Source organism: Anopheles ziemanni, chromosome 3 (assembly GCF_943734765.1).
Source record: "Anopheles ziemanni chromosome 3, idAnoZiCoDA_A2_x.2, whole genome shotgun sequence".
Taxonomy (NCBI): Eukaryota; Metazoa; Arthropoda; class Insecta; order Diptera; family Culicidae; genus Anopheles; species Anopheles ziemanni.
The window spans coordinates 84,098,373-84,125,753 of NC_080706.1; the positions used below are offsets into that span (position 1 = coordinate 84,098,373).

At 42.3% G+C, this 27,381-nt stretch overlaps 4 protein-coding genes across 4 annotated transcripts; 3 read left to right on the plus strand and 1 right to left on the minus strand.

The window, feature by feature from the left end:
• Positions 1-12,190: 12,190 nt before the first annotated feature.
• LOC131285660 (uncharacterized) lies at positions 12,191-15,573 on the minus strand. The gene is made up of 2 exons (XM_058314518.1): positions 12,544-15,573; positions 12,191-12,352 (listed from the first exon to the last, which is right to left on the minus strand). Exons 1-2 carry the CDS (start codon positions 15,571-15,573, stop codon positions 12,191-12,193), a joined length of 3,192 nt encoding a protein of 1,063 aa, XP_058170501.1.
• A 1,581-nt stretch (positions 15,574-17,154) lies between these two features.
• LOC131285662 (fibrinogen-like protein A) lies at positions 17,155-18,132 on the plus strand. The gene has a single exon (XM_058314519.1). The coding sequence runs from the start codon at positions 17,155-17,157 to the stop codon at positions 18,130-18,132; it is 978 nt and encodes a 325-aa protein (XP_058170502.1).
• Positions 18,133-22,996: 4,864 nt separating this feature from the next.
• On the plus strand, positions 22,997-24,079 carry LOC131285663 (ficolin-2-like). Its single transcript, XM_058314520.1, has one exon. It carries the CDS (start codon positions 22,997-22,999, stop codon positions 24,077-24,079), a length of 1,083 nt encoding a protein of 360 aa, XP_058170503.1.
• Positions 24,080-24,796: 717 nt separating this feature from the next.
• Positions 24,797-25,867, plus strand: LOC131285664 (ficolin-3-like). The gene has a single exon (XM_058314521.1). It carries the CDS (start codon positions 24,797-24,799, stop codon positions 25,865-25,867), a length of 1,071 nt encoding a protein of 356 aa, XP_058170504.1.
• Positions 25,868-27,381: the final 1,514 nt, after the last annotated feature.

The following is a 27,381-nucleotide window of genomic DNA, read 5'->3' on the forward strand; positions in this document are numbered from 1 at the left end:
TTATGAATTATTTAGTCCTCTTCTATGGGCTTAAGAGGATGCGTAATATCGAGGCATGATTTACATATTAGGTATGTGATTTATTGGAAACTGACTCTAGCCATTGAAAGGAAATAAAATTCTTATTTATCTTGTGTTTGAATTTTAAAGTTGTGAATGCATGGCAAACAATTTCTTGCTAAGTTTTATTTTTTATATTTATAAAATATGTGTAAAAATCTCACGTATTTGTAAAAATCTATTAAAAGATAAAACTTTTTAATGATGCAACGAATCATTGATATTGTGAAATTTGCGAACCAAGTTTTGTGAAATTTCGGTTATATAATCGAAGTAAACTAACATCTAATCAACTATTAGTAGGAAACTAACATCTAACTAACATTGTAATCAACTAGAAAACTAATAAACTAACATTACATTAAGCTATCTTTATTCAAACAGTTATGAAGCTACAGTTCAATACAATGCAAACATTAAATACGTTTAAAAAATTGTTTGCATTTGATGTAAATTCTTTAAGAATATTCATGATAGATTAACTTTATAAGTTTGACTTTCTCGTTTCCTTTCTTTACCTCGACACTTGTAGGCAAGTCTATTAACACACTTTCCAGAGGTGAAGATTTGTTTCACGACTTGCCGATACTTTCCGAGCCACCGATGAACTCTAATTGAATTGGGCCATTCAAGCCCCGGAGCCCAACGACGCAAAGTTTTTCGACAAATTTGATTTATCGACGTTACACACTTCACACGCCCTTCCCCTTTCGACCCTCTTGCGGCGCTGCCAAAACACGTATCATGTATAATAACCATGACCACAGTTGGCGCAAATGCAGAAAACTTTATGCAGCCCGGTTGCAACCCCTTAACGAACCGCACGATACCCACCTCAGGAAGGGTATCAAGATTGCAGTTGGAGTGGAGACGTTTATCGGATTCGGACGGAAGGGTTCGGTGCTAGAATCGCTAGAACTGTAAGCTTTCTTCTGTAAGCCACTCCGAGCAGGTTTGATGGATGGTGCAGTGTCGGTAAAAGTCTGGTGCAGTAAGCTTTCGGTCTCTCTCTCTCTTTCTTCCATGCCCTTCTTGCATTCCACAAGCAATGCAACGCCTTAGGGAACCATGAAAGGTGAATAAAAGTTTTCCCACCCTGTTAGGGAAAATTGTATTTTTCTTTTCTTTTCGAAAAAAGGATTCTTTTCTTTCGTTGATATAAAAAAGTAACTACTTTATGGGATACAGTTCTTGTGGTGAGTGGGGGGGATAAACGTGCCTCTCCACAGCATCATGTGACTGGCGAAATGCATTTCTCAGTTGAACCGGCTACGGAAAGGGGCAGATATCCGCACGAGAGAAGAAACCGAGTTGTCGCACCAAAGGTGATCCTCGAGATGCGCTTAAGATGATGGTGATATGTGTCCTTTGCCTCGTACATTTGCCAACCCGACACGGTTGTGAGAAGGTGGATGTATCCAACATGTCTTTGTTCCACCGCCAGCGACTAACGAAGCGAGATCGACGAATGTGTTTCTTTCAGTTCTCTGTTGATGTTTGCCGATAAACTTGTACCAAAGGGGTTGCTTCCTTTTCCTCTCCTAAGTGCTGGTCAGCTCTTTACCAAGCAAGACAGATTTAAATCTTTTGTGAGCCATCCACGTTAGTCCAAGTGAATGGAGGAAGTAGTCTGATGGATGGATGGGAGAAATGGCGAACTCTTTTTTCCTCAACTGTTTGAAGTTTTGTTCAATTTAAAATTCTCTTTTAAAAAGACTGTTGGACGCCAGAAGGCCATGATGGAACCTTTCTATTGTTTCAATAAATTATAAGGAAACTTTTCAACTTGTTTCAGGTAGCAATTCATTACGGAAGAAATGTTTGAAAAAGTTGAGCTTTCTATAGGAATCTGATATCTACAATTTCTTTTTCGTATTCTTGGTGCTACGTTTGTTACTGTAATCGTTTTAGATGTATGATGCAAACCGATCAACTTAATATAGTTTGTTAATATAGATAATGGATACCAATTTACAGTATTATTAATCACAATTACCATATTATTCGTTTTTGTGAAAAATTAGCTCGAAAAAAAATCGAAAAAAATATTCCTATGTAAATGTTGTATATTAAAAGGAAAAAACTCGTTTCAAACAACCTCTTATGCAATATCAGACATAGTTACTAAAAGAAAAACAATGGTATCTTCATTTACAATGCCCCCATTGTTTTCTATCATTCCCAAAGCTCTTCTCCAATCCGTGAAAACGTCGTCTAACCAACAGCAAAACTATGTTGGAACCCGAGCAAGTACAGCTGGTGCTGGAAAAGCGACACGAAATAAAATGCAGAAAACTCACCAACGCTGGTCAGGACTGTCAAGTGAGGTTGGCTGGAAAAGGGTGGGCACAGAGAGTGGATGATAAGTGAAAAATGGAGTGGCAGAAAAGTACACGAAATAAGTGCAAAGATGTCGATGGAAGAAAGGAAAAAAAAGTAAATCCTGGGGAAAAACTAAAACCTACTCCAAAACTAAAACTGAAAATGCAATCTGATCTCCTGCTATGTTTGTGTATGTATGTGTATGAGTTTGTGTGATCAGAAGGGGAGATTTAAGTGGGGTTTTGGTAAATTGAGTCAAGTCGTTTTTATTCCACTTTCAGCTGTCCGTCACTCACTCGGCTCTGCAGTATCAGTCGAAGCGCGTCTTCGACCTTGTCTTCGTCCTTGCGTGTTTCTGCCAGCATCCGTGTGACTGTTGACTGCTGGTTGCGTCTTGGCAGTGCAGCACACAAAAGGCGAATCGTGTCCCGGGGCCCCCGGGATTGGTCACAGGTGCAGCAAAATAGATAGATGGTGCAGCAAACACCGCTTTTTCTTCAAGGATGCATCGCTGGTGGTGATGGAAAAAAGGAAGCGGCTGAAAGTGTCGAAGGAAAATGCACTTTCAGTGCGCTCGGGAACGGGAAGGAAGCTGCGTACAGTTTCGCTGCCAAGACAAACATATTCTTTGAGTATTTTGTGGGACGTTTGCACTGAAGGGATGGGACTTTGTTTTTCCTCGGAAGTCGGATGATAGTCGTAAGTAGAAAATAAGTAGTATTCCGCTTCCGGTGGTAGTGCAATGATGGACCGATTTGCATGGTACATTACGTATCAGCAGTGTGTAAATATTTTCTCGCAGTCAAACTTTGGCAGCCACCGGGTAAAACGGGATGGAAGGCTAGGAGAGACTGTTAAATAGGAGGTGAAATCTCCATTAAGAAGAATTTATATGTGCTTGCTTCGTATGACAATTGTTGAAAGTTGCATTAGGCAAAAAAGTGCATTGGAATGAGAGGTCTTAAAAATAAGTCAATTGCTTTTTTGCGTTCATTTTCAAAGCGGATTATATACACTGTAATAGGATTCAACAATGCAACATAGACATTGATGGTGGACTTTGTAAATGCTTCAAGGGAGTTTGCGAACTGACATGTTTGCTTACCATCCCCAAAATAAACAAATGAATCAAATTTCCAAGAAACTTAACAAAATTCATATCATTATCTAAATAACACTTATGTAGAAAGTACATAATTGAATTCAAATTGCAATACAAGTAAAACTTTAAGAAAAAATGTATAAACATTCATCAAGAAATAATTAAATAAAACAAAGAGTGCAAACTCATAACTTGAAGATAAAACTATGGCTTCCATCATCAATAAAGCGCTGCTCGCAGCCATAAAACCTTTTATGTTCAGCTAAGCATTCTTCTACCCAACAACTTTCTGAATCAAATATTTTTACGTTTCGTCAAAAGACAAAAGCGAAAATCAAATAAAATGTCTACGTTTCAACAGCATCCTTCGTGGAAAGACAAAATTCCGTTCGTTCAGGGTGAAACAGTGACAATCGCAAATAAAGAGAAAATCTTTTCTACCGAACGGAAAACTCTAAAATGAAATTGAAAACAGTTCATCGCACGAACGGGGGCCCAAAACCCGAATGGTCAAAATTATTGCAGAAGGCAAGGAGGAAAAGGCAATGCTTCACAAAACAAAATAAAAGGATTGAAGTGGCGAAAGAAAGTTAAATGATTTGCTGCTCCCCGTGGGGTGGCCTTTTGTTTAATTTGCGACCGTGCAAACAATTGGCCAACCCTTGGCCAAGTCATCGTGGTCTCAAATCGATCCTCTGGGGGATGTGCTCGCTTTAGGTTTGCCAGCAACTTGAATGCGCTGGCAAAAAGGGAACATCAATAAAGAAAAACGGTATCGATTGATGAGACAAGATCTTTCGATAGAAATTGTACGAAGTATCGACATGGATTGCATACCTTCAGGCGGATTGTGACGAGTCCTTGAATTAAATATGCTCAACATTTGGGGACGAAATTCGGTGGTCTGTTTCTATGGAGTGAATTGTCCAACGCAAGAAAGAGATCAACAGATAATTTAAAAAAAGTAAATGTAGCAAAACAGAAAAAAGTACCTAGGGTTGAGCATTTTATACTCGTAAAAGGAGCCTGTCGAAGGGTTCAGAATGGTTTATTTTGCAGGAGATCACACAGCCAGTGTTATTTTATTTAATTTTTTACCCACTTCGAGTGAGGCAAAACGAAATGATGCTCGATTTTAATGAAACGGTTTCTTTTTCTCTACCAACTTGCCTCAGACGCGTTGCCGTTGATGAGTTGCGGTTTTCCAGCGATCGTCTGGAAAGTTTTCCACTGCGTCAAACCAGTTTCACCATGGCAGGCGCTTTGGACAGTAATTATTGGACGACAACCTTCGTTCGTTCAGCTGCCCCAAACCAGGGGCAAAACCCTCTCGCATCTCGTGCATACATAATTATACGAATTTTCACAATCGCCTTGGTATTTTACTAATTGCGAGCCGTTATTTCAATTAAAGGCACTCATTCATTCCTGGAAAAGCTGCCAAGCGGTTGCTCCAGCGCATCGTTCTGCTGTTGGTGTGATTTTAGACAATACCAATGCCACAGAATACGCAGCCCAGGCATGAACGGACGCCCGACTGCGTGGAGACTGTAAAAGCATCTTCCCCACGAACCTCCCCTCAACTAGGTAGAACTTTGAAAATGAGCAATAGAATGTCAATTGATCCCTACGTGGTGCCCCATAACTGTGATGGCTAGTAAACTGGTACAGTGGGAGAAGCCTAAACCGCACCATTCAACTTCGAGGGGGATAATTCCTTTGCAAATTCTACCAAACCCCTACAGGACGTGTGGATTGCTGAAAGATTTCACACTTCATCGAACAGTATAATCACCAGGTGCTGCCGGGCTAAGGATGCTGCAAATTAATTTTATCGTCTGTTCAGAGTAAGTCACCGAATGAGTGCCTAGTATTCCCTTTTATTGTTTACTCACGTAATTGCTACTGGAAGGTAGGACCAGTTCGAAGTTAGGTCAGGTAGAATGGCTCGCTGTGGCTGTGTGGCTTTAGCTAAACAGGCCATTCTCTAGTTTGCGGTTGGTGTGTAATCGATTCGACTCAGCACTTTCGTAGACACTTGAGTTTATCAGAACAGGAAGATGCAGAAGAATTTGTTCTAAGAAAAATTGACCTATGTACTGAGGCAAAGGTATTTGTAGGTTGCAGATGATTATTTCGAATGTTAAGTTTGAAACTACAGCACAATAAACTTATAGCAGAATAAAATCTACTCTGCACACTTTTGTTTTGCACGCACATTGCATACTTTTAGGCGCTTTCAGTATGTTCCTAGTATTCATAGTACTAAGTCGATATCTGAAATACATAAATATAATGTACGCTAAGAAAAGTAAAGTGTCATATCAAACCTATTCAGAATTTGCATTTAATGTCTTGACGAGTGCCTAATTCGTTTGAAATCGCAGTAAAGGTGCCATGGTAGAAAAAAACAACCGTTTATCACTATTTTCGTCGATCACCTTTACTGCTTTCATAGATGAATCCGGCAACAATGCAACATCCCCCGTTTCACGGGCGGTGTGTCATCCATTCATCACAAAGGTGGCATAATTTATGATGCGGTTGAAAAATCCCGCTTTAAGGTCTTCGGTAAACATAATTAGATCCGGCGCGGCCTGGCATTTCATCGAAACGAAACCGTATTTTTCGGGGAGATTGGAAGCGGGTGGACACTTCCTGAGCAAAACAAAAAAGCAGTGCCGGAAGTGATCTAACAAACTGCGGTGTGTGGTGGCGTTGTTGACACCCTGCTCGCACACTTCGCTTTCTCCTGTGCGCTCGCTTGCGCTCACACACTTTCACTGTTTCTATTATCCTTTCAGTTGGCCGTCGCTTAACAGCGGTCAAACCGGTCCGGTTGGTGTCATCGGTTGTGATAAGATTTTAATTTATGGCAGTTCAGCGTTGTCAGAAGGCTTCGGAAGGGAAAGCAGAGGGCATGCGGGGTGGAATGAATGACGAAGCGGCGGTGAGTTTGGCCTCGGCAAAGGTCCACCGATCACGGAGCGTAGAACTTGTGGTGAATCATTCCGAAGGCCCCCTGTTGAATTCGGGTTTCTCCAGCGGCAGGCACACTCCCGCAATCTGGCACCGCCGGGCGAATGTTTGGCCTGCAGAAACAATGGCCTTTGGTGGCCCGCTAGGCATGCTTTGAAGCGGGGATGGCCTGGGGAAGGGTTTCCTCGACGGACCCACACGGACTCCCCGGAAACGGAAGAGATTTTGCACATTTGTCAAAAGGATGCAGCGAATCGGAATGATGCAGCCCAAGGATAGCCCGGCGGCGGTGGACCGAATCGAAGCTCAGAGTAGCGCCGAAGGATAATAATGGTTGTGGACCAGCGGGGAATAGCGTGCCCGGAGTGGGGTCACCGAGCTGACGTGGGAGGGTTGATAAATTACTGCAGACCAAGTGAGACCGCAATTAATTATAACCAACGGGCGTCAAGTTCCGTGGTCGGAGAGAGTCGGTTCTCATCCGTCCCCGGGAGCTACAAAGCTCTTTGATGCGGAACGTAAGTGCCGTTGAAAGGATACCAGGCCGAGCTAAAGATCCTTCCTCCGGACAGCTGCCCTCCCCAAAACACCCACCGTACAATGCACACAGGGTGTTCGTTCGGGTATTATTCATCGAGGCGCTAAACGATGACAATGTTCGACGATCGGGCCAAATGTATCGGGCAGTCTGGGCTGGTTCCGTTTGGCGTTCACTGCATCGCGCAATATCGGCTGCTGCCGGGGAGGATTTGTATGCAATAATCCTTCCCCATTCGAACGTGCTTCTCTTCACGGGAAGACCAGACGTCACCCGTGGAATGCAGCTGAAACACAAACTGGTTGTTTTGGTTAGTGTTTATCATCAGCGATGTCGGAACTGCAATGACTTCTCACTTACTAGGAGCCATAGGTTTGGTTTGAGGTCTTCCAGGTGCAGTGATTGCAGTGATTACGCGTAAGCGTTTTCGATGGCCGACAAATGTTACTCTTCCTGATATTGTTGTGCGCCTTACGATCAAATTAATTAGAGACGAAGCGAGACGTTGGGTTAGGACATATTTGAATATTGTGAGTGATAATAATATTCGTTGTTACCAACCGGTATGAATGATGAAACACCATATAAAGCTATCTGAAATGCAAAACATATTGAGGAAAGTAATGTCGTATTTGCATGAATGAAAAATTAAATGAAACGCACATCTAACAATATGACAACAGTAAAATTATCATATTTTAATTAAAATTAAATATACCAGTTTACAGCACAGAAAATTTCCGTGAAACCATTGTGCAGCATGTTACCAGACCGATTATGATTTAAAGTTCGCTAGTCCTTTTGTTGCTAGTTCTTCCAGGTATGGTAATGCTCTCTTGTTGACCACATCCTCATCAAACTTTGCATAGTGCTTCGTTATAGTTTGCCGCGTGTGTTTATTTTACTACCAGATTGTCCATTACGAAGGGCTCCCTAGAGTTGAGGTACCTAAATAAACACCAGAGCTTACAAGAACTCACAGTGGCATTTTGAACGTAGGCATGTGAACTTAATTTTGAAGCCATCCGCCATCCTTATACTGGAGAAAACAAATCAGGGTTTCGCCTACAAAAGCACCCAAAAACCTAGCCCAAAACCTGATTATGTCAAACTTATTAAACGTTCCGCCAATTTGTTTACCACCATCAATTAACATGTATAATTACATTACTAACAGTGTGAAGTTGTTGGAAACGTGGAGCTGTGTTTCTCATGTGGGTCGTTTGCTTGTTGTTCACTTGCTCAAGGAAAAATCTTACCCAGCTCGTCCTTGCTCCAAAACAGAATTTTCAGGAATAATATTTCGACTTCAAAACAACCTTTAAGTGACCTCTCTATCCAATACCGGTTTTTGTGACGAAAGATAAGTTTCCATTTTTCCGCATAGCACTGTCGTTCAGAATCGAGTGTTTCCGGACAGACGTTTGGGTCCCGTTGGCGGCGTTTGTTACCTATATTTTTACCAATGTTTGTACCGCATCAAAGTGACTCCATTATCAAACTTTTCACCTTCCAATTTCTCCATATTGTGATCTCCCCTCGGGGTAAACTTTGGAGGCGAATTTTTGGGGGGTTGGTCGGAAAACTGAAACTAAACCAATGGATCGAATATCGCACATGGGATTCGAACCAGTGTGCTCAGTTCCACCTCGAGGTCGAGGGTGGTCGGGAGTCGATGCGATCTATTTTTCCAGTTGGAAAACTTTCCCCAATCGATACCAGCCGACGGCGGGTCGTGACATAGTGTCGTGAGACCGCCCGGGAGACATCTGGCCAGAGTTTCCCAGAAGAGGCTAGGTTAGTCGCATACGGGGTGGAAAATAGTCGTCAACTTTCACTTATCAACACCACCAGCACAGCGAAGGATGCTCGTCCCGACGCGGCCTAAGGTGGGTTTGGAAAAATGGAAGTGGAAAACACGATGTAGCTTGCGAATCAATACAGTTAGGCATTCGTTCCAAGGCTAAGAAAAAAGATCGCTACGGAAGGTGGACTTTTTTTTATTCTTGTAACGTGCTGCGTGCCCTGATGAAAGTTTCTTCGTTCATTTTTCCACTGGAAAAGCAATGAATGATAAAGCCAGCTTGGTTTGGTTTGTTTAGTGAAGGTGTATTGTTTTCCACGAAAACTTTTAAGTTACGAAAGTGCAAACATAACATCTTTAATTGATTTTTTTCCGTAAAGCGAGTTGTCTAAAAACTTTTTTCAATATATTTGTCTAGAGTTAGAGATAAATGATTTCTCAGGCTCCAGGCTCAGTGTGCATCCTCAGTGTGGCCGTGATGTTGGCCACACACTTTATAAGGAAATAAATAAATAAATAAATAAATAAATAAATAAATAAATAAATAAACAAATAAATTTCCTTGTTAATTAAGTTACTCCGGCGTTTCGGGCTAGTTACGATCATAAAGAATTTATTGAATTGTGATAATCTATTCATTAGAACTCCACAAATTGTTTTAAATTAAAAATTAAAAATTACTAATCAATTTGGACTTATAAAGTGCTGCCATAACTGACGCGCGTGCCACATAAAAGACCTCCTAAATTGTTTTCTCCTGTTTATCTGTCTTCTATAAGTTCCTGACAAGGCCTTGACAATAATGAATATAATAAACGATTCCGATTATAATAAGCGATTCGGGAGTCCGCGACAGCCGAGCGGTAGCACCGGTTAGAAAATCGGCCCATGAGCGCCAGGGCTCACCACCTCGACGGCGTGGGTTCGAATCCCAACCGAGACCGGACCCTCCCCTGTACGAGAGGACTGACTATCCACGTGCAACAGGGAAATAAGTCTCGTAAGCCCTTAACGGGCAGGCATGACCAAGAGGTCGTTACGCCAAGAAGAAGAAGAAGAATAAACGATAACTATAAATGATAAATCCCACGTAAACGTAATGCAATGTTAGCAGTTTCAAATCAATGTTACATGACGGCTGCAACGATTTGATTATATTACGTTTATCTTCGTGGCCTTAACAACTAATAAACCTAATTGTTTTGTATAATTAGCAAATTGGAGTGATGTAACATTCAATGTAGGTTGCTACATGGGAACAAAAAGATTAAACATGTTGTATGAATTTTCGGATGGTCTTCGTGCTGTGCAATTAAACCTTACACTTTGAGCTCCAGTTTGCTACTGTTTATTAATCTGTCAAATATAGTTCATTCGCGTTACCTTATAATTCATTTGACTTAGTTCCTATTTCCCTTTTCATTAATCCTTTTCGTTAATCCTTTTTTCTATGCCAATGATATCCGCCAGAATGTAGGCAACATACTTGACTTTAATTTCCCACATTCCGGCCACCAAAAAAGGGTATCCCTTTTTTAACTGTTGCGTGAGTGTTTTTTTTTTTTTATCCTACGCCTATGGGTTTTACACTTGGGGATTAGGAATGAGAGCGAGTCTCGCTGCTGCTCGTACAATTTCCTTCCCTGATGCAGTTCGAATTGTAGCAACTCTAACTATGCTATCCTTCCCTGGATGCACTGCTGTTATTCGCCCCATGGGCCACATAGTTGGAGGTACGTTATCTTCTTTGATCAAGACGAGTTGTCCCTTTTCTAGCTCTACAGGGTTATTTGAACAGTTTTTAGCACGCGCTTGTAATTGTTGAAGGTATTCCGGATACCAGCGCGCCCAGATGGCTTGTAAATGTTTCTGTACTAGCTCAAATTCCTTCAACCTATTTGATGGTTCCTGCGACCTATCAATTTGTGGTAATGCACACATATTGGAGCCTACTAGAAAATGCCCTGGTGTTAGTGGCTCTGTATCTGTGGGTTCGTTAGACAATGGCACTAGCGGTCGTGAATTTAAACATTGTCCGACTTGGGCTAACAGAGTTACCATTGCCTCATAAGTTAAGCTCGTACTTCCTACTGTGCGAACAATGTGTTGTTTTACGGAACGTACCGCTGCCTCCCAAAGACCGCCAAAATGCGGAGCACGTGGTGGAATGAATTTCCATTTAATTTCGTTGTTCGCACACCAGTTGAAAATCTCGTCCCGCTCTTGTTGAATGCATTTGAGCATCTTATAGAGGCGATGAAGCTCATGCGCGGCGCCCTTGAATGTCGTTGCATTATCGGAGTGAAGTTCTGAGATATTCCCTCTTGTTGCAACAAAACGCCGAAGTGCTGCCAGAAAGGACGTCGTCGTGAGATCACCCACTAATTCAATGTGTACCGCCCTGGTCGTACGCCGTACTATGTACGCCTTCGTCGGGCTGCGGTTCCGAATCGTTGACTTTAGTAAGACTGGTCCGCAGTAGTCAATTCCACTGACAGCAAACGGTCTCGTAGGTGTTACCCGTGAAATTGGGAGGTCCGCGATGCTTTGCTTCACCAATGTTGGCTTCGCCTTGAAACATTGTTGGCAATGGTGGTAAACAGACTTAGCGAGACTGCGCCCGCCAATTATCCAAAATCGTTGACGTAGTGTGGCTAATAATAACTGAGGTCCGGCGTGCAATAATTTCAAGTGATACGCGACTGTCAATAACTTGGCCAATGAATGATTACTGGAGAGCAGAATCGGGTGTTTGGTCGCGTCCTGAATCTGCGCATTGTGAAGCCGACCACCGACTCGCAGTAATCCCTTTGAGTCAACAAAGGGCGATAGCCACCGCAGCTTCGACGTTTTCGGAATCTCCTTGCCATGCTTTGCGGTATGCAGTTCCTCTGCAAAGCTATCCTCCTGCGACAACCGGCACAACTGGATTTCAGCCTGGAGAAGTTCTTCCCGTGTTAATGGTGGCACTCTCTCAACCAGTGACAGCTGTTCCGGTGAATTTCCGTCTTCCGTGGTTCTGAATGCGCCGCGTCCTGTCAGGCAATGAATAAAACGCAGACAAAACGCCATAGATCTGCGAAGGCGATGGTATGCCGAGAATGATGCAAAGAGTTTGTTGCTGAAATCTGCCGTCGTTGATACAGCAACCACACGTGGCGTCACTGCTCTTTCCTCCGATACACAATCTCCTTCCTCTGTAGATGGGTTGTGCACAGGCCAGCTTTCTTCGTTGTAAGACAACCAGTGCGGGCCATGGAACCACCGATCGCATTCCAATAGTTTATCTGCATGAAGACCGCGCGAGATGTCATCTGCAGGATTATCTGTGCCCGGAACATGCTTCCAGCACGTAATGCTGGACTCCTTCTGTATGAGAGCCACCCTATTTGCCACATATGGTTTCCAACGTCGAGGTGAGGAATTCAACCAATGTATCACGGTCATGGAATCGGTCCAGCATACCGTGGATTGTATAGTAATGTTTAAGGATTGGCTGACCTTCCGGTATAAGTGTGTTGCCAGTCGAGCCGCACATAGTTCCAATCTAGCGATAGAATGCGGGTTATCTAATGGAACGATTTTGGATTTGGCTGCCACGAGTTGAACAGAAATCCCGTCTCGATTTACAGTTCGAAGGTAGCAGCATGCTCCAAATGCAGCTTGGGATGCATCTGCAAAGATGTGTAGTTGTATGCTCGTGGGTTCCCGGCTTGATATGTAACGCGGGATGCGTACTTCCCGAAGAAGATGTAATGTAGAATAAAACTTGTGCCATTCCTTTTGGACCTGTGATGGCAGCTCAACGTCCCAGTCCCAAGCTTTCCCGTCTTGCTTTAGCAACCAAAGCTGTTGCATGAATAGCTTGGCTACTGTTATGGCTGGTCCCAACAATCCGAGTGGATCAAATATCTTTGCAATGTAAGACATTGTTATCCTTCGTGTCCATATTGGTGCTGTAGATGGAAGATCGATCCGGAACCGAAGCAAGTCGAGGGCTGGCTCCCATACAAGCCCGAGAGTGGATACACATTGCGCGTCTCGTAATTCGTATGTTGGTAAGATCGCTACGTCTTCTGGTGGAATGCGAGAGAGCACTTCAGGTATGTTCGATGCCCACTTTTTTAGCGATAAACCAGCTGACTGCAGCATTTCTGTAACTTGGCTCACTATTTCGATTGCATCTGTTTGATCGTCAGCACCGGTTAGTAGGTCATCCACGTAGAAATCGTACAGGACAGGGCTAACTGCGCGTGGATATTGCTCCCCATGATCGTTTGCAATCTGCTTCAGAGTTCGTGTAGCTAAGAATGGTGCCGATGCCGTGCCGTAGGTAACCGTTTGTAGTTCGTAGGTGCTTATGGGTTCTGCGGAATTTTCTCTGTACCGAATGCGAAGAAAATTCTTGTCTTGGGCGTGATGAAGGAATTGACGATACATTTTCTCCACGTCTGCAGTAATTGCTATCGCATGAGCCCGAAAACGCATGACAATCGAAAGCAGATCTTGCTGTACTACCGGACCGATGAGCAAAGTGTCGTTTAGTGAAAACCCGGAAGTTGTCTTGCAGGATGCATCAAAGACAACCCTAACCTTAGTGGTCGTACTGGTCTCCTTTACTACTGCATGATGCGGCAGATAGTAATGCGGAACTGAATCATCAACGGGTTCGCTAAGTTTCTTCATGTGCCCCAAACGCTCGTAGTCCTTCATAAACTTGATGTATGCCTCTTTCATTTGCGGGTTGGAATTCAGCCGACGTTCCATTCCCGCCCACCGGCGATCGGCGATCTCCTTGGAAGCTCCTAAAATTGTATTGGCATTCGAGTTAAACGGTAAACTAACCACATACCTTCCCGCAGCGTCCCGAGTCGTCGTAGAAACGTAATGTTTCTCGCAGAGGTCCTCCTCGGCCGAAAACGTTGCTTCGTTGGGAAGAGTTTCGCATTCCCAGAACCGGTTCAGGATCACTTCCAGTGGGGTGTTTGACGTAGCCACATGGCAAATTCGTGGAGCCTCCTTTGCAGCTTGGGCAGTGTTACCCGCGACGACCCAACCGAAGGGAGTCTCGACCAGCCACGGACGTCCCTTGCCAAGCGACCGTTTCCTTCCGGAATGAATCTCCCAGAACGCATCTCCCCCGATGACGATGTCAATTCTGCCTGGGATGTAGAACGATGGATCCGCCAAAACTGCATCTACCGGCATCCTCCAGGAAGACACGTCAGTGGGAGTCGTTGGGATGTCCGCCGATGGGTTATTCAGGATCAGGAATTCCATTTGAGTCGCGAATGGTTGTATCTTCGACTGGACGGTTGCCACAATCGACCCGTTCACCAACTGCGACGCCATACCGATGCCAGAGATGGAAACGTTGACCTTAGACCGAGAGGCCATTAATTTCCGAGCGAACGCTTCCGAGATGAAGTTAGACATCGATCCGGAATCGAGAAGCGCTCTCGCCTCGTGCCTTGTTCCGTAGTCATCGACGAGATGTAGCACCGCCGTCTCAAGGAACACCGTTTCGTCTTCCGAGTTCACTCCCATCGATATCGTCGAAGAAATGTGTAGCAGTGAATGATGACGCTCCCCACACGTGCGACAGGATCGATCCGACTTGCAGTCCTTCGCTAGATGCGTATTGCTTAGGCAATTCCAGCAACAGCGCTTCTTTGCCACGATGTCGCGTCGCTGCTGCACATCCTTGCCGTTGAATATTGGACACATGCGTAGCGAGTGATTTTCAGCGCACTCCAATAAACACCGTGGTTGCCCCGAGGATTTGTGAATGGCTGCGGTGTTTGTAATGGCTCTCCGTGAGGTATTTTGCCGTGCGTTTCCGGCCACCTTAATCGTCGAATCCTCTACAATGGTAAGGCTTTTAGTGGATTTGAGGATCTGGATCCGATCTTCGACAAATTTCATCAGTTCCTGATATTTGTCCCGCTCGAAGTGGACGGAATGCTTCTCCCACGCAAGAATGGTCTCGCTGTCGAACTTCATCAGCAGCATGTTGGACAAAGGAGTATCCCATGCCTCCACAGGTTCTTTCAGCTTGGCCAAACCATTCAAATGCCGTGTGAATTCATCCACTAAATTAGTTAGATCTTCGACGCTCTCTGATTTTACCACCGGAAGAAAATGAAGTTTCCGCCAATACTCACGAATAAGGCTACGTGTATTGTCGTATCTTTTCAACAGCGCCTTCCAAGTGACCGCGTAGTTTTCGTTTGTTAACGGTGTGTGCTCGAAGGGTAATGCAGCGTCGCCCTTTAAAGATGACAGTAGATACTGCAGTTTAGCAATCGATGACAATTCTGCCGAATCATCGATCATCGATACAAAACGGTCGCGAAACGAGAGCCATTTTGTAGAGTCACCGTCAAACGTAGGCAATTCGATTTTTGGAAGCCGAAGATTGGTTGCAGTTGGCCGTCCAAATGCCATTGTTGAGTTTGCCAGCATCGAAGAATCTGGTGTCTCCTTCGGAAGATTCGTCCGCAAGAATGCCTTCAAACGTTGGCAACGCTCCTCCATGTCAATCCTATCGCTGATACACGATTCCAACGCTTCACTGCTATCATCGAGTTCTTCTAATTTCGCCATCGCTGCGAAGAAATCCTCCTTTTGCTGCTGAAGCCTCTCCAATGCACCTGGAAGCTGACCCACTTCATCCTTGGAGAACGTGGTCACAAATCTTTCAAGCGATTTGATATTCTCCAACGCAACCTTCTTTTTATGCTGAGCCGCTTTGAGTTTTTTCTCCATTTCTCTTAAAAGTTTTTTGTTTTCACTGTGGCCTTTTTTCGCTGTCCCCCAAGGGTTAACCGGTGACGCGCTGGAAGATCAAATGCGCGCGAACTCTCTCAAACTTTGATGGCGCGCAAAACGTGATGGCGGTTAGATGATGCAGCACTATCGAGATGCGGTGAGATGCGTAGGCGACTCTCACTAACTTCGTATTGTGTGCACTCTTTCTCACTGCACTGTTGTTTGCGTTGCACCCGTTGTGCAAATCCCTTGCGTTGCACTCGTTGTGCAAATCCTTTGCGTTGCACTCGTTGTGCAAATCAGTGTTCACAATTGACGAGGAACTCGTCGAATGTTCTCCTAACACTTGCTTCGCGGTCTTGACGTCGTGAACGTCGAAGAAAACAATTGTCCGTAAGACACTGCGTACGTCGTAGACGTAAACCGAGATAATTGTTCGTAAAACAATTACTGAGTAAAACTTTCACTCAACACGAAAAATCCGGTTCGAAGGACCAAATGTATGAATTTTCGGATGGTCTTCGTGCTGTGCAATTAAACCTTACACTTTGAGCTCCAGTTTGCTACTGTTTATTAATCTGTCAAATATAGTTCATTCGCGTTACCTTATAATTCATTTGACTTAGTTCCTATTTCCCTTTTCATTAATCCTTTTCGTTAATCCTTTTTTCTATGCCAATGATATCCGCCAGAATGTAGGCAACATACTTGACTTTAATTTCCCACACATGTCAACATAACAACAAACAATCATAGATTGAAAAGCCATTGCCAGCAAAGTTTTGCTTGCGATACCTTACTTGTTAAATGTGTTCTTCTTCTTTCAGTTCATTTTCTTCAAGTAATGCAGTTTGTTTACCAAATTGTTCTTCTTATGTATCAACATGAACCAGCACTGCTGCTAGAAATTTGTTTATCAGGTTCTCTTAAGTTATTTTTACTTCATGGCGACCAAAACAAGCCCAGCTGCGCGGATGCCAGTATCGTTATCGTTTCTCGCATCCGCAAACGGTTTCGGACGACAATGCAGGGGTGAACAACTTACTAAAGCGCTAAATTGATTTCAAAAATTAATAAATGTGGTTCGGAGGAATTGAAATTAATTTCAAAAGTAAAAAAATGTATGAAATCAGCTATGATACAGGTTCATTAATATAAAATAGCCAACTATAATCTTTTAATTCAGAAGGACATATATTACGTTCAAAAGTAATAATGCATTACTAATAGCATAACGAAAAATATTATCTGTAAATTTGTTATTAACGATTAAAATTTCATTTAGTTTCAATTTCACAACATCTGGAACACACAACTGAACAACAGACGTTGCCAACCCCAGCATTGTTCCATATAAAAACGCTCCATCAAGCGGCTCAAAATGAAGGCGATCCAAGAGGACGAGTTTAGTGTTGAGTGTCGTGTCGGCGCGAAAAATCCTTCTCAAACATGTGTTCCAACATAAGAGTCGTTTGTTATCATTTTGTGCTATTCTGGACATTCCTTGGAAGTGTCTCTTGTTCTTCTGAATCAAATTCTACCGACAACTCGATCGCTGGGTACGGATTCGAAGTGATGATGGCCAAGCTGGACTACCTGCAATACAAGCTACACGAAATGGAGCTGGGGCAGAAGGAACGCGATGAAGAGTTTGCCGAGAAATTTACCAAATTTGAAGGCTCGATCGAAAACATTCAGTGGGCCATCACTCGCCACGATCAGGATGCTGGACACAACCTAACCGCACTCCAGGCCCACTCCCGGAAGATCCTTGCTCAACAAATAGCGTGTGCCAATCATGAAAAGATGCGGATGGAAATCTCACAGTTGACCCAAAAATTAAACTTATCTATTGGTTCCTACTCTATGCTGTCAACTCGAGCTTTCAGCGTCAATTCCACCTATTCATCAGTGCCCTCTCGTCTGCGAGGATCGTTTAAATCGTGTAAAGAAGCTCCTGCAAATGTTTCTGGAGTCTATTGGATCCAATTGAGTGGAAATTCATTCACATTTGAAGCGTTTTGTGAACAAAATACTTTTGGTGGCGGATGGCTGGTTATTCAGTACCGCTATGATGGATCCCTGGACTTCTACCGGAACTGGACAGAATATCAACAAGGCTTTGGAAATACCAGCAAGGAGTTTTGGATCGGATTGGAGAGATTGTATCAACTTACATCGCAAGGGTCGTACGAGCTGTTGGTTGAACTGAAGGCTTTCAATGGTAGTTATAGATATGCTCATTATGATGAATTTCAGATCGGGAGCGAATCGGAGCAATATCCTCTGAAGAAATTAGGAACTTACAGTGGTACGGCATCCGACGCTTTGATCCGGCATGCTGGGAAGAAATTTACTACGAAAGACCGAAATAATGAATCTGGATCAAATACTGCTGTTCAATACGAAGGTGCCTGGTGGTATAGCAGTGGCAGTGATTCAAACTTGAATGGAAAATACAAGAACACAGACGATAGCAAATCAATGTTCTGGTCAAAAGGTCGAACAAACATCCAAGGGTGGGCATTTTCAAAATTGATGATTCGCAAAATTTAAACAAATAATAATGTACGTTGCATAGAAAATATTAAAACAATATACAGAACATAATTTTCTCCGATCTGTTCTATGAGAGTCACGGTTTTGTTTTTGCTTCCAAGTTTGAACAAAAGCTCTGTGTTTTTTTGCAAATACCCAATCGTAATCGTTAATTGTCGTTGTGAAATAGTAAGAAAATGTGAATAAAATAAAGTAATAAGGGACTTTCATACTTTATTGATTTTTTTTAATTTTTACATATTGAAGCGTTTTACGCATTGAAGATGTTAGTCTGGAGGAAGTTATGAAGCATATTATAATGCAATGCATGCTAGAATCTGGACATGTTCTAGTAACATGTATCGCAGACATCTGTTTCAGACATCAGCATAAATTCGACCTATCATCATCTCGGGTGGTACAGCGTCATTATGCTCTGTGCATCTGTTCTTTGCTGGCAAACGCTCTAGGTAGATACTTCATTTAAGTGGCTGCCGCAGGTAGCAGAGATTGGCGAAATGCTTGTTTGATTGGACAATGTAATATCGCTCTCGATGCTTTGCGGTCTACAAGGTGTATTCCTTTTTGTCGTGTTCGTAAATGATGGTGAGAACTGACGGTGATGGAAACATGAACCATTTATTACCGTTACAAGTCAACTGAAGCTGGTGTTTAAAGTTATAAATGGAATATAATGTTTGTTGCATAATATATGTAGTGTATATGGAATATAATGGTTGTTTAAATTGTTTAAGCCTCAAGTTTCCTAATAAGAACTATTTTTCCAGAACACCGAATATTTGAATATTTAGGAAAAAGGGTTAGACTGTATAAAAAGTAGCGATGACAGCTCGTGTGAACGTGATTTCTCTCGCATTGAAAAAGAAGTTTGCTCGTTCACAGTAAAAAAAAAAAAATTCGACTATACTAAATGGCTTTTTTAGAGAAGTAAGTTAAAATACACCAGACTTTGCAGATTTATTCTTTCGCCAAAATAATTAACTCCCAATGAACTCTCATTACTCTCCATTGTCCGGTTGTGTGTTCCATGTAACCGAGTAAATTAAATTGTGCACATTTCATCGTCCCTTCCTTATTGTTTCAACTCCTCCGATGAAAACTACGAGGAATCTTTTCTTTTACGAGGTTCGAGGATTGGGAAATTTTCACCCATTCCAGGGCTTTTGATACGATTGGAATCGAACCAAATCGGATTAAATTCCTGTCGTGTCCGCAGCATGTTCGGCCATAGTATGGGGAAGCTTGGGGTGGACAGACGTAACTAACACTATCCACACTAACCATATGCTCCAGGGTTGGGCGATATTTTGGTCGTAAGCGCGTGGGCCACTTTCCTTCGCCTGGGGGATGTTGTTTCTTTAAGCCGCCAAGCCGGTCGGTAGGCTCTAGAGAGTCGATTAAGGAGAGGGTTTTCGGAAAATAATAGAAATCTTAAAGAGAAAATTATCTTTCCTTTTCGACCATTTCCACCCACTCCTATGCGGTGGTTTGCGGGTTGGATGGGCTATATTTTCTTTATACCCTTCGTAAAGCTCTCGGGTAAAGGATCTCTTGGGCGCTCCGAGGGAAAGTCGGATTAACGAAGAGCAACGATGTCCGGTTCGGGCGAACCGAAGGGTGGTGAAGATGCATGCCTTGGAATTAAATCTCTATCCCTTTCTCTCGTCTACCGTCTAGGCCCCACTAACCAAATGGCTCACTTGACCCGTGTGGCGCCCTCGGGCTGGAGAGTGTAATCAGTAGTCAAGCACCGAAAATGGGAAACGGAAATCCTTAATGAAAGGGTTCTCCAATTCGACCGAGGCCGCCCGAAAGAAGCTGGCCGGCTGGTTGCGGGCGTCTTAAGCCAACCATAAGCTCGGCGTGCAGAAGGTGTTGGCGGGCGCATTGAAGCAGTCATTTAATTTGCAGCGAAATCTTCCTAAAGAAGGGATGTCGCCGTTGAGGAGAGAAGGTTTTGCGACGGTGTGAACATTTGAACCCGCAGAACGCCAACAAGGGCGCCCACGTGCGCTCGCTTGGCAAGTGAGTAATGAATAAGTGATGCATGGGTATATACTTCTCATCATCTTCAAGCCGAGAGCAAGCTTGAGAGCGTCCACACCTTCATCATCATCATCAAACGGAACTCGTTCTTATGACATGTGGTAAGCCGATACTTACGACTGAAATATAATTGAAAACGGTGTTAGGATGAGTTGAAAAATGTGGCTTTCTGTTATTTTCGCAAACTGCAGCTTAGCGGTATGATCAAAGCGAAAATTATAATCCACCCAGGATTGCATGCAAAGCTATTTCAATGATGTATTTTGGCCTTTGTTTTGTCCTGTAAGCTACCAATCATTTTGTTGAACTGTTTCGCATCTTTTTGATCTTTTGATGTGTTTTGAACCTCACTGGAGAAATATCATTGCTTAAAATATTGGACCAAATATCAGTGATTTTGTTCCATACTCTCCTAGGCTTATGACGCCCTAGAGTTTGATAGTACAAACCAAGTTTATAGTACATTTGAAAATCGTATTTATTATGACTTACATTGATTTTTTTTAAACTTACTGTGGTTCTTAAACTTTTATTCTTTCAATTTGTATTACTTTATTATGTAAAGTTTATGATTTAATCCACGCGGAGTGCAGTTTTTCGTCAATCTTCAATTATAAATGTTTCAATCATAACTCTAGTGAATTTTTTAAAGTGTAGGAGCATAACTGTCTATATGAAGTATAAAAAAATATTAAATTTTTTATTTAATTTATTTAATTTTTATTTTATGATTGAATCACGCGGAGTGTAGAAGTGTTTAGTTCAATAATTGAATGACTTTTTTTAAAAATACCTTAGTGTATTTTCTTAACCTCGATTTGTAACGATTTTGCTCTAATGGTTGACAAATTTGTACAAACTATCGGCAACCCTCTTTTCTTAAGTAGACGTAAAGGAATTAGAAGATGAAATTGAAAAAATAAAACTTAACCGAAAGCTGCTAGTGGGATTAAGATACGACATTGAATCCCCTTCTTAGTTATTCTTTGGGGGCTGTCGATCCCCAGCTCCCCTTCCATTTGACGAGAACCTCTTCAAGGCCGCACTCGCTAGCTGCCGTAGAGGGAGGTGGAAAGATTGCGAGACGCCGATAAGCGTGTTGACAAGTGTCAGCGTTCGGTGCGATCGCCTGGACAAGGGAACGATTGCAGATTGAAGTGCACCGTCTGGGTGTGGGATTAAGCGCACGTCTTCTAGTCGAACGAACGGCGGGCCGTTTGCAGCTACGGCCCACACACGCTCTGTCATCGCCGGTGCACGCTACACACGATGCTCCAGCGATGCTGCCGGCCGATATCGGTTCCAGTTTATCTCCTGCCGGCGCAGAACGGACGATCTTTCAGTGTTGCTCAATGGGAAATGTTGAAGAGGTAGCGTTCGCTAGTTGCTTCTCGTGGTATTTTTTGTTATCGCATATATCGTGCGCATACTGCACCGAACCTCGACAGTGTGCGTTGCGTGAATGTATCGTTTCCGGCGAACAGTTCGCCCACGTGGAGCGAAGCGAGAAGCGATTTCTTAACGGAACAACCAGAATCAACGGTATCGCTTGGGAATGGGAAACTGTTCGATGTCGTGTATCGTGCCGTATCGGTATCCGAGATGTCAAAATCACTGGTGACAGCAGAGGAAGCTGTTCTTTGCTCGTGGACGGTGGAGCTTCAAAGTGTCGTCGGAGAAAGCAGGCAAGAATAACTAAAAAAACGAAATCGAGCCAGTGCGAAACATTTTTGCTGCGTTCTTTTCCGAGGAAATGGCAGAGATAACAAGTCGCATGACAAGCGATGGCCTTGTGGAAGCAGACGGTGCATCAAAAGATTTGCAGCCAGTTTTGTGCCACTGACGCGATTCCAACCAGTGCGAAGTGGAACATTGTTGATAAATCGAGTCGCATGCTTCACTCGGTTTGTGTTTTATTGTATTTTGATTTCATTCTGATCGCTTGGTGATGATTTTTTACATGCGCCGTTAATCACATTGAGAGCTGAATGGGGGAATTTTGATGGAAATTACTCCACTATCTCCGCTCTCAGGCAAGTATACTATCTTTTAATCACAGCCACTGGTTACTCGTTATAGTTTCTATTGCTCTAGGCGCATTTTGGCTGCTTACGATGGACAAACGACAGTCCCAGTTATTATTTACGGTATCAAAGGGTTATATTTCAAAGATTGTCGTAATGATTCAACACAGCACAGCTGACGACGTTTAAAGTTCGATCTGGTTTGGAATTCTGAAAAACTTCTCTAATTAGCTGGAAGATGTTTTTGTGTGCCAAGTTTTATTCTCTCATGTGTATTAGATGCTAGCGTTAGTCTATTCTGAGAGATAACTGTATGCTAATGAGGCATAATTAGCCACACTGTTGGATTTGCTTTCGATGCATAAGAGAAGACGCTCTGACAGCTACACACATCCGTAACAAATTACGGATTTAGGTTACGTTTCCTTTCTACGAGAAGATCAAAGTAATTTGTTTAAAATTGTTTGGTAAAAATAAGAATTTAATTGAATGAATATAGTTTTTTACGTTACAAAACGACCAATTTCTTGATAGCAAATCTCGCCTTATAATTTCAATCGTCAATTTATCATTTGTAATCACCTCTGCACATGAAAAACACCTCTTAGGGCTTCACAGCCAGACAACTCTTTAAGACATTGACTAAGAATTGACTTCTTTGTGCTCCAAGAAACCGGTTTTTTGGTTTCCTGGCGTATATAAGCGGGACCAATTTGTAAGTTTAGCATAACAAGTTTCTTGACCATTGTGTAGCGTGGGTCGCGTATAGTGGTCGCTTCTTTTATTCAAAAATGTCTTCGGTACTTTTGCGTTGGTGTTTCGTGATTTGTATGTGCTTGTCTACCGTTCGAGCAAATTCTACTGCTAGCAATATTGCGGATCAGCCGATCGCAGGTTATGGCTACGAAACGTTAAGTGCGAAGATGGACTTCCTTCAATACAAACTGCTTGAAATGGAGCTCGGAATAAAGGAGCGCGATGAGGAGTTAGCTGAGAAGCAAGTTCAGTTCGAAAAAGTGCTCAGCAATATGCTGGGATCACTTCACCGGCTTGAACAGGCGGTTGGAACGAACCTTACAGCTCTGCAGACCGACTCATGGAAGATCCTCGCCCAGCAAAGTGCATGTGCTAGCCACGAACAGATGCGGAAGGAAATAGAACAGATTGCACCAAAGGACGGTGTGTCTAAACATGTACAATCATTGCTGGCATTGCAAGGTTATTACAGCAAGGGACCATTTCAGTCTTGTATGGATGCACCTGTAAAAGAGTCCGGAGTTTATTCCATTAAAGTAGGCGATAAAAAGGAACTCTTAAAAGCGTTTTGTGAGCAGAACAGTTTCGGAGGAGGTTGGCTAGTGATACAGTATCGCTTCGATGGATCGCTGGACTTTTACCGAAACTGGACAGAGTACCGGAATGGGTTTGGAAATGTGTATCAGGAGTTCTGGATCGGATTGGAGTGGCTCCATCAGCTGACTTCGCAGAGCACCTATGAGCTCATGGTTGAGATCAAAGACTTTGATGGGAACTATAGGTATGCTCACTACACGGAGTTCGAGATCGGCAGTGAAACGGAACAATATCCTTTGAAGAAACTAGGAACGTACAGTGGCACAGCGGGAGATTCTCTTACGTACCATGCCGGTATGAAATTTTCAACGAAAGAACGAGATAACGATAAATCTACTTCAAATTGTGCCGTAACATATGAAGGAGCTTGGTGGTACAACGAGTGTCATTATTCACACTTTAATGGAAGATACTTGAACAAAGATGACCCGAAATCGATATCATGGTACTACTACAAAAATTCCCATCAAGGATTGGCTTACTCGAGAATGATGATCCGCAAGATCAGTCGTAGTGAATAAAACTTTGTCAGAAGACAGCGAATGAAGTAGGTTGATATTGTTAAGAAGGCTTCACTTGAATGGCGTTTTAATGAGACAAGAATGTTGTACTAGCAAAAAACACAGAAATGTGTATGATTGATGTAATGAAAGTTTGTTTTGTTTCGTCGAATCTAAAATGATATGCAAGATGTATAATGAAAAATGATTTTAAATAAATTTAATGATACTGTGAAAATGAAATTTATTAAATAAATAAAACAGTCCATTAGTAGCATGCTACATATTTCAATGAAGAAATGTCTTTTCAATTTGCTACTTGTCTAGTATTATTTGTAAACATTTATAGCAATCTTCATACAACAAAAGCATGTTTTGGTTTAAGGGAATCAGTCTACTCTAAGAGATAACTGTTATCAATGTTGTGATGAGCTGTAGAGCTGGTGGTAATTTTTTGTTTGTAATTCATTTTAATGTTATCATACACGAACATTGGCAATTCATGCAATATGCACGCATACACATTAACTGATGTCATCAGCTTCCCCTAGCCAAAACAAACACGCGAGCCTCTACGGCTACCTCAAAAATTGATTGCTATAGTCTTATCTCGTCCATTACTTTATATGGTTTTACATCATGGGTAGTATAAAAGCGACGACAAATAGCTCATTATAAGTTTCTTGAGCAATGTCTTGCAGTTGGTAGAGTGTTGCGGATATTTCTAGTGATTCAAACATGCTTACAGTCGTTTTGCGTTTGTGTTTCGCGATTTGTTTGTACCTGTCTAATGTACGAGGAAACTCTACCACTGGCCATAATGCGAATCAACCGATCGCAGGGTATTGTTACGAAATGTTGAGTACAAAGTTGGACTTCCTTCAATACAAACTGCTTGAAATGGAGCTCGGAATAAAGGAGCGCGATGAGGAGTTAGCTGAGAAGCAAGTTCAGTTCGAAAAAGTGCTCAGCAATATGCTGGGATCACTTCACCGGCTTGAACAGGCGATTGGAACGAACCTTACAGCTCTGCAGACCGACTCATGGAAGATCCTCGCCCAGCAAAGTGCATGTGCTAGCCACGAACAGATGCGGAAGGAAATAGAACAGATTGCACCAAAGGACGGTGTGTCTAAAAATGTACAATCATTGCTGGCATTGCAAGGTTATAACAGCAAGAGATCATTTCAGTCTTGTATGGATGTGCCAGTAAAAGAATCCGGAGTTTATTCCATTAAAGTGGGCGGTAACAAGGAACTCTTAAAAGCGTTTTGTGAGCAGAACAGTTTCGGAGGAGGTTGGCTAGTGATACAGTATCGCTTCGATGGATCGCTGGACTTTTACCGAAACTGGACAGAGTACCGGAATGGGTTTGGAAATGTGTATCAGGAGTTCTGGATCGGATTGGAGTGGCTCCATCAGCTGACTTCGCAGAGCACCTATGAGCTCATGGTTGAGATCAAAGACTTTGATGGGAACTATAGGTATGCTCACTATACGAAATTCGAGATCGGCAGCGAAATGGAACAATACCCTTTGAAGAAGCTCGGAGCCTACGATGGAACTGCGGGAGATTCTCTTACGTACCATGCTGGTATGAAGTTTTCAACGAAAGACCGTGATAACGATGACATTGGATCAAATTGTGCCGTATCGTATGAAGGAGCTTGGTGGTATAAAAGCTGTCATCATGCTCACTTGAATGGAAAATATATGAATAAGGATGATACGCACGCCATTTGTTGGTACCATTACAAAAATAATAGACAAGGATTGGCTTACTCGAGAATGATGATCAGGGAAATATAATAGTAGAAGTATAAATGCAATTGTGTGAGATTATTTTGTTTAAAAAAGAATAACTAAAGAAAAAAAAGGTAAAAGAAGTTAAAAATAATATTTTTTACGAGAAATTCTGGTAGTGTAAAATGTTTTTAATCGATTTGTTATCTATAATAATGTGTAGTCTGGTGGTTCCTGCTTTATTTGTGTCCGTTTTCTTTGACGATCTAGTTGTAATAGTTAACCGATTCATCTTCCCGATCTCTAGTGTCAGGTGATGAAGGAGAGTAAACTGTTACATGTGTTGTACCATTTATAGCAATATATTTTCAATAACTAATTATTATTTTTAATAATTTGATAATAGTTTTTAATAATTTACGTAGATCAAAGGTTTGACTAAGGCATGGCCATGGGTAATCCAATTAAATGATAATTAAATGATCGATAGGGAACTAATACAATTGTATAAATCCAATGTTAATCTGAGAAAAATAATAGAAGCTCTCCAATTCGCCGCCATTATTTTGACGGTTAGTTTGAAAAGTGTTCAAAAACATTATTGCAATAAGTAAGAGATCGTCACAAGAATCTCTTACACGAAATTGGTAACAGGAAGTTCTGGATCACAGGGTTTCAGTTGTGTCACATGACCTCGTGGATAGTGTCATAGAATAACATACCGAGTATTGCTGAAAGTGCTCCTCATCTGTTCATCCAACGCCTCAATTACTTATTTAGTAAGTGAAATATGCGAAATTTTGTGTGTTACACAAACATCTCAAGCCGCTCATGATAGGTAAAAACAATTAAAACATACTGTAAAAAATATTCCCATGGTTTTTGGCTCTTTAAACGGTATCCTTCGCTCTCTGTTTTCACCGATGTTGAGGAAACCCTGTAACTAAATTCCAAGGGTTGCCGTGCTTCCATGTATGAGATGATTTAAAATGTTTATACGCAAACCAATAAACGAAAAATTCAATAATAAATCATGTTTTGATCAACAATTATTTGATGATTTAATTTTTTAAACATGGCACGTCAAATACACAGGCTAATGAGTTTCGTAACACCTTGCACATTTTCGCACCTGCTTTTCTTTTTTTGAATGATGTTATGTTCCGGAGCTTAAGGTCATGCAAAAATTATACGAAATTATTTCGATCAATTAATGCCAGCATTGAATGTTCGCTCGAAATAAATCCTCATTATCTTCTAAAAACGACCGAAGCGTGCAGGGAAGCATTCCATCGCTAACTTAATCTCGTTTTCGGGGCAATAAATTTCAGCACCTCGTTCGACCCGGCGTTTGGTTCATGTTGGATTACATCGGTCCTAGTTGTAAAGTTGGACATTTCTTTCGCATGATTGTCGTTTTAGTTCCAATCTTCTTCCTTTGCCACCTCGATCGCTATAACTTATCCAGTCAATTCGGCCAACCGGGGGCCGCGTCGTTAAAGTGAGTAGAAATTATGCGAATAAATTGCGGCCGTAGATAAAATTTACGCGCTGTACTCTCTTTTCGCACTCCGCGCCTT

Excerpts from the sequence above, each read along its gene's own strand:
- LOC131285660 (XM_058314518.1), bottom strand. The coding sequence starts at position 15,573 with ATGGAGAAAAAACTCAAAGCGGCTCAGCATAAAAAGAAGGTTGCGTTG. Across the intron at positions 12,353-12,543 it reads CATTACATCTTCTTCGGGAA|ATTGGAACTATGTGCGGCTC; the intron begins GTACGCATCCCG and ends TTCTATCGCTAG.
- LOC131285662 (XM_058314519.1), top strand. The coding sequence starts at position 17,155 with ATGGCCAAGCTGGACTACCTGCAATACAAGCTACACGAAATGGAGCTG.
- LOC131285663 (XM_058314520.1), top strand. The coding sequence starts at position 22,997 with ATGTCTTCGGTACTTTTGCGTTGGTGTTTCGTGATTTGTATGTGCTTG.
- LOC131285664 (XM_058314521.1), top strand. The coding sequence starts at position 24,797 with ATGCTTACAGTCGTTTTGCGTTTGTGTTTCGCGATTTGTTTGTACCTG.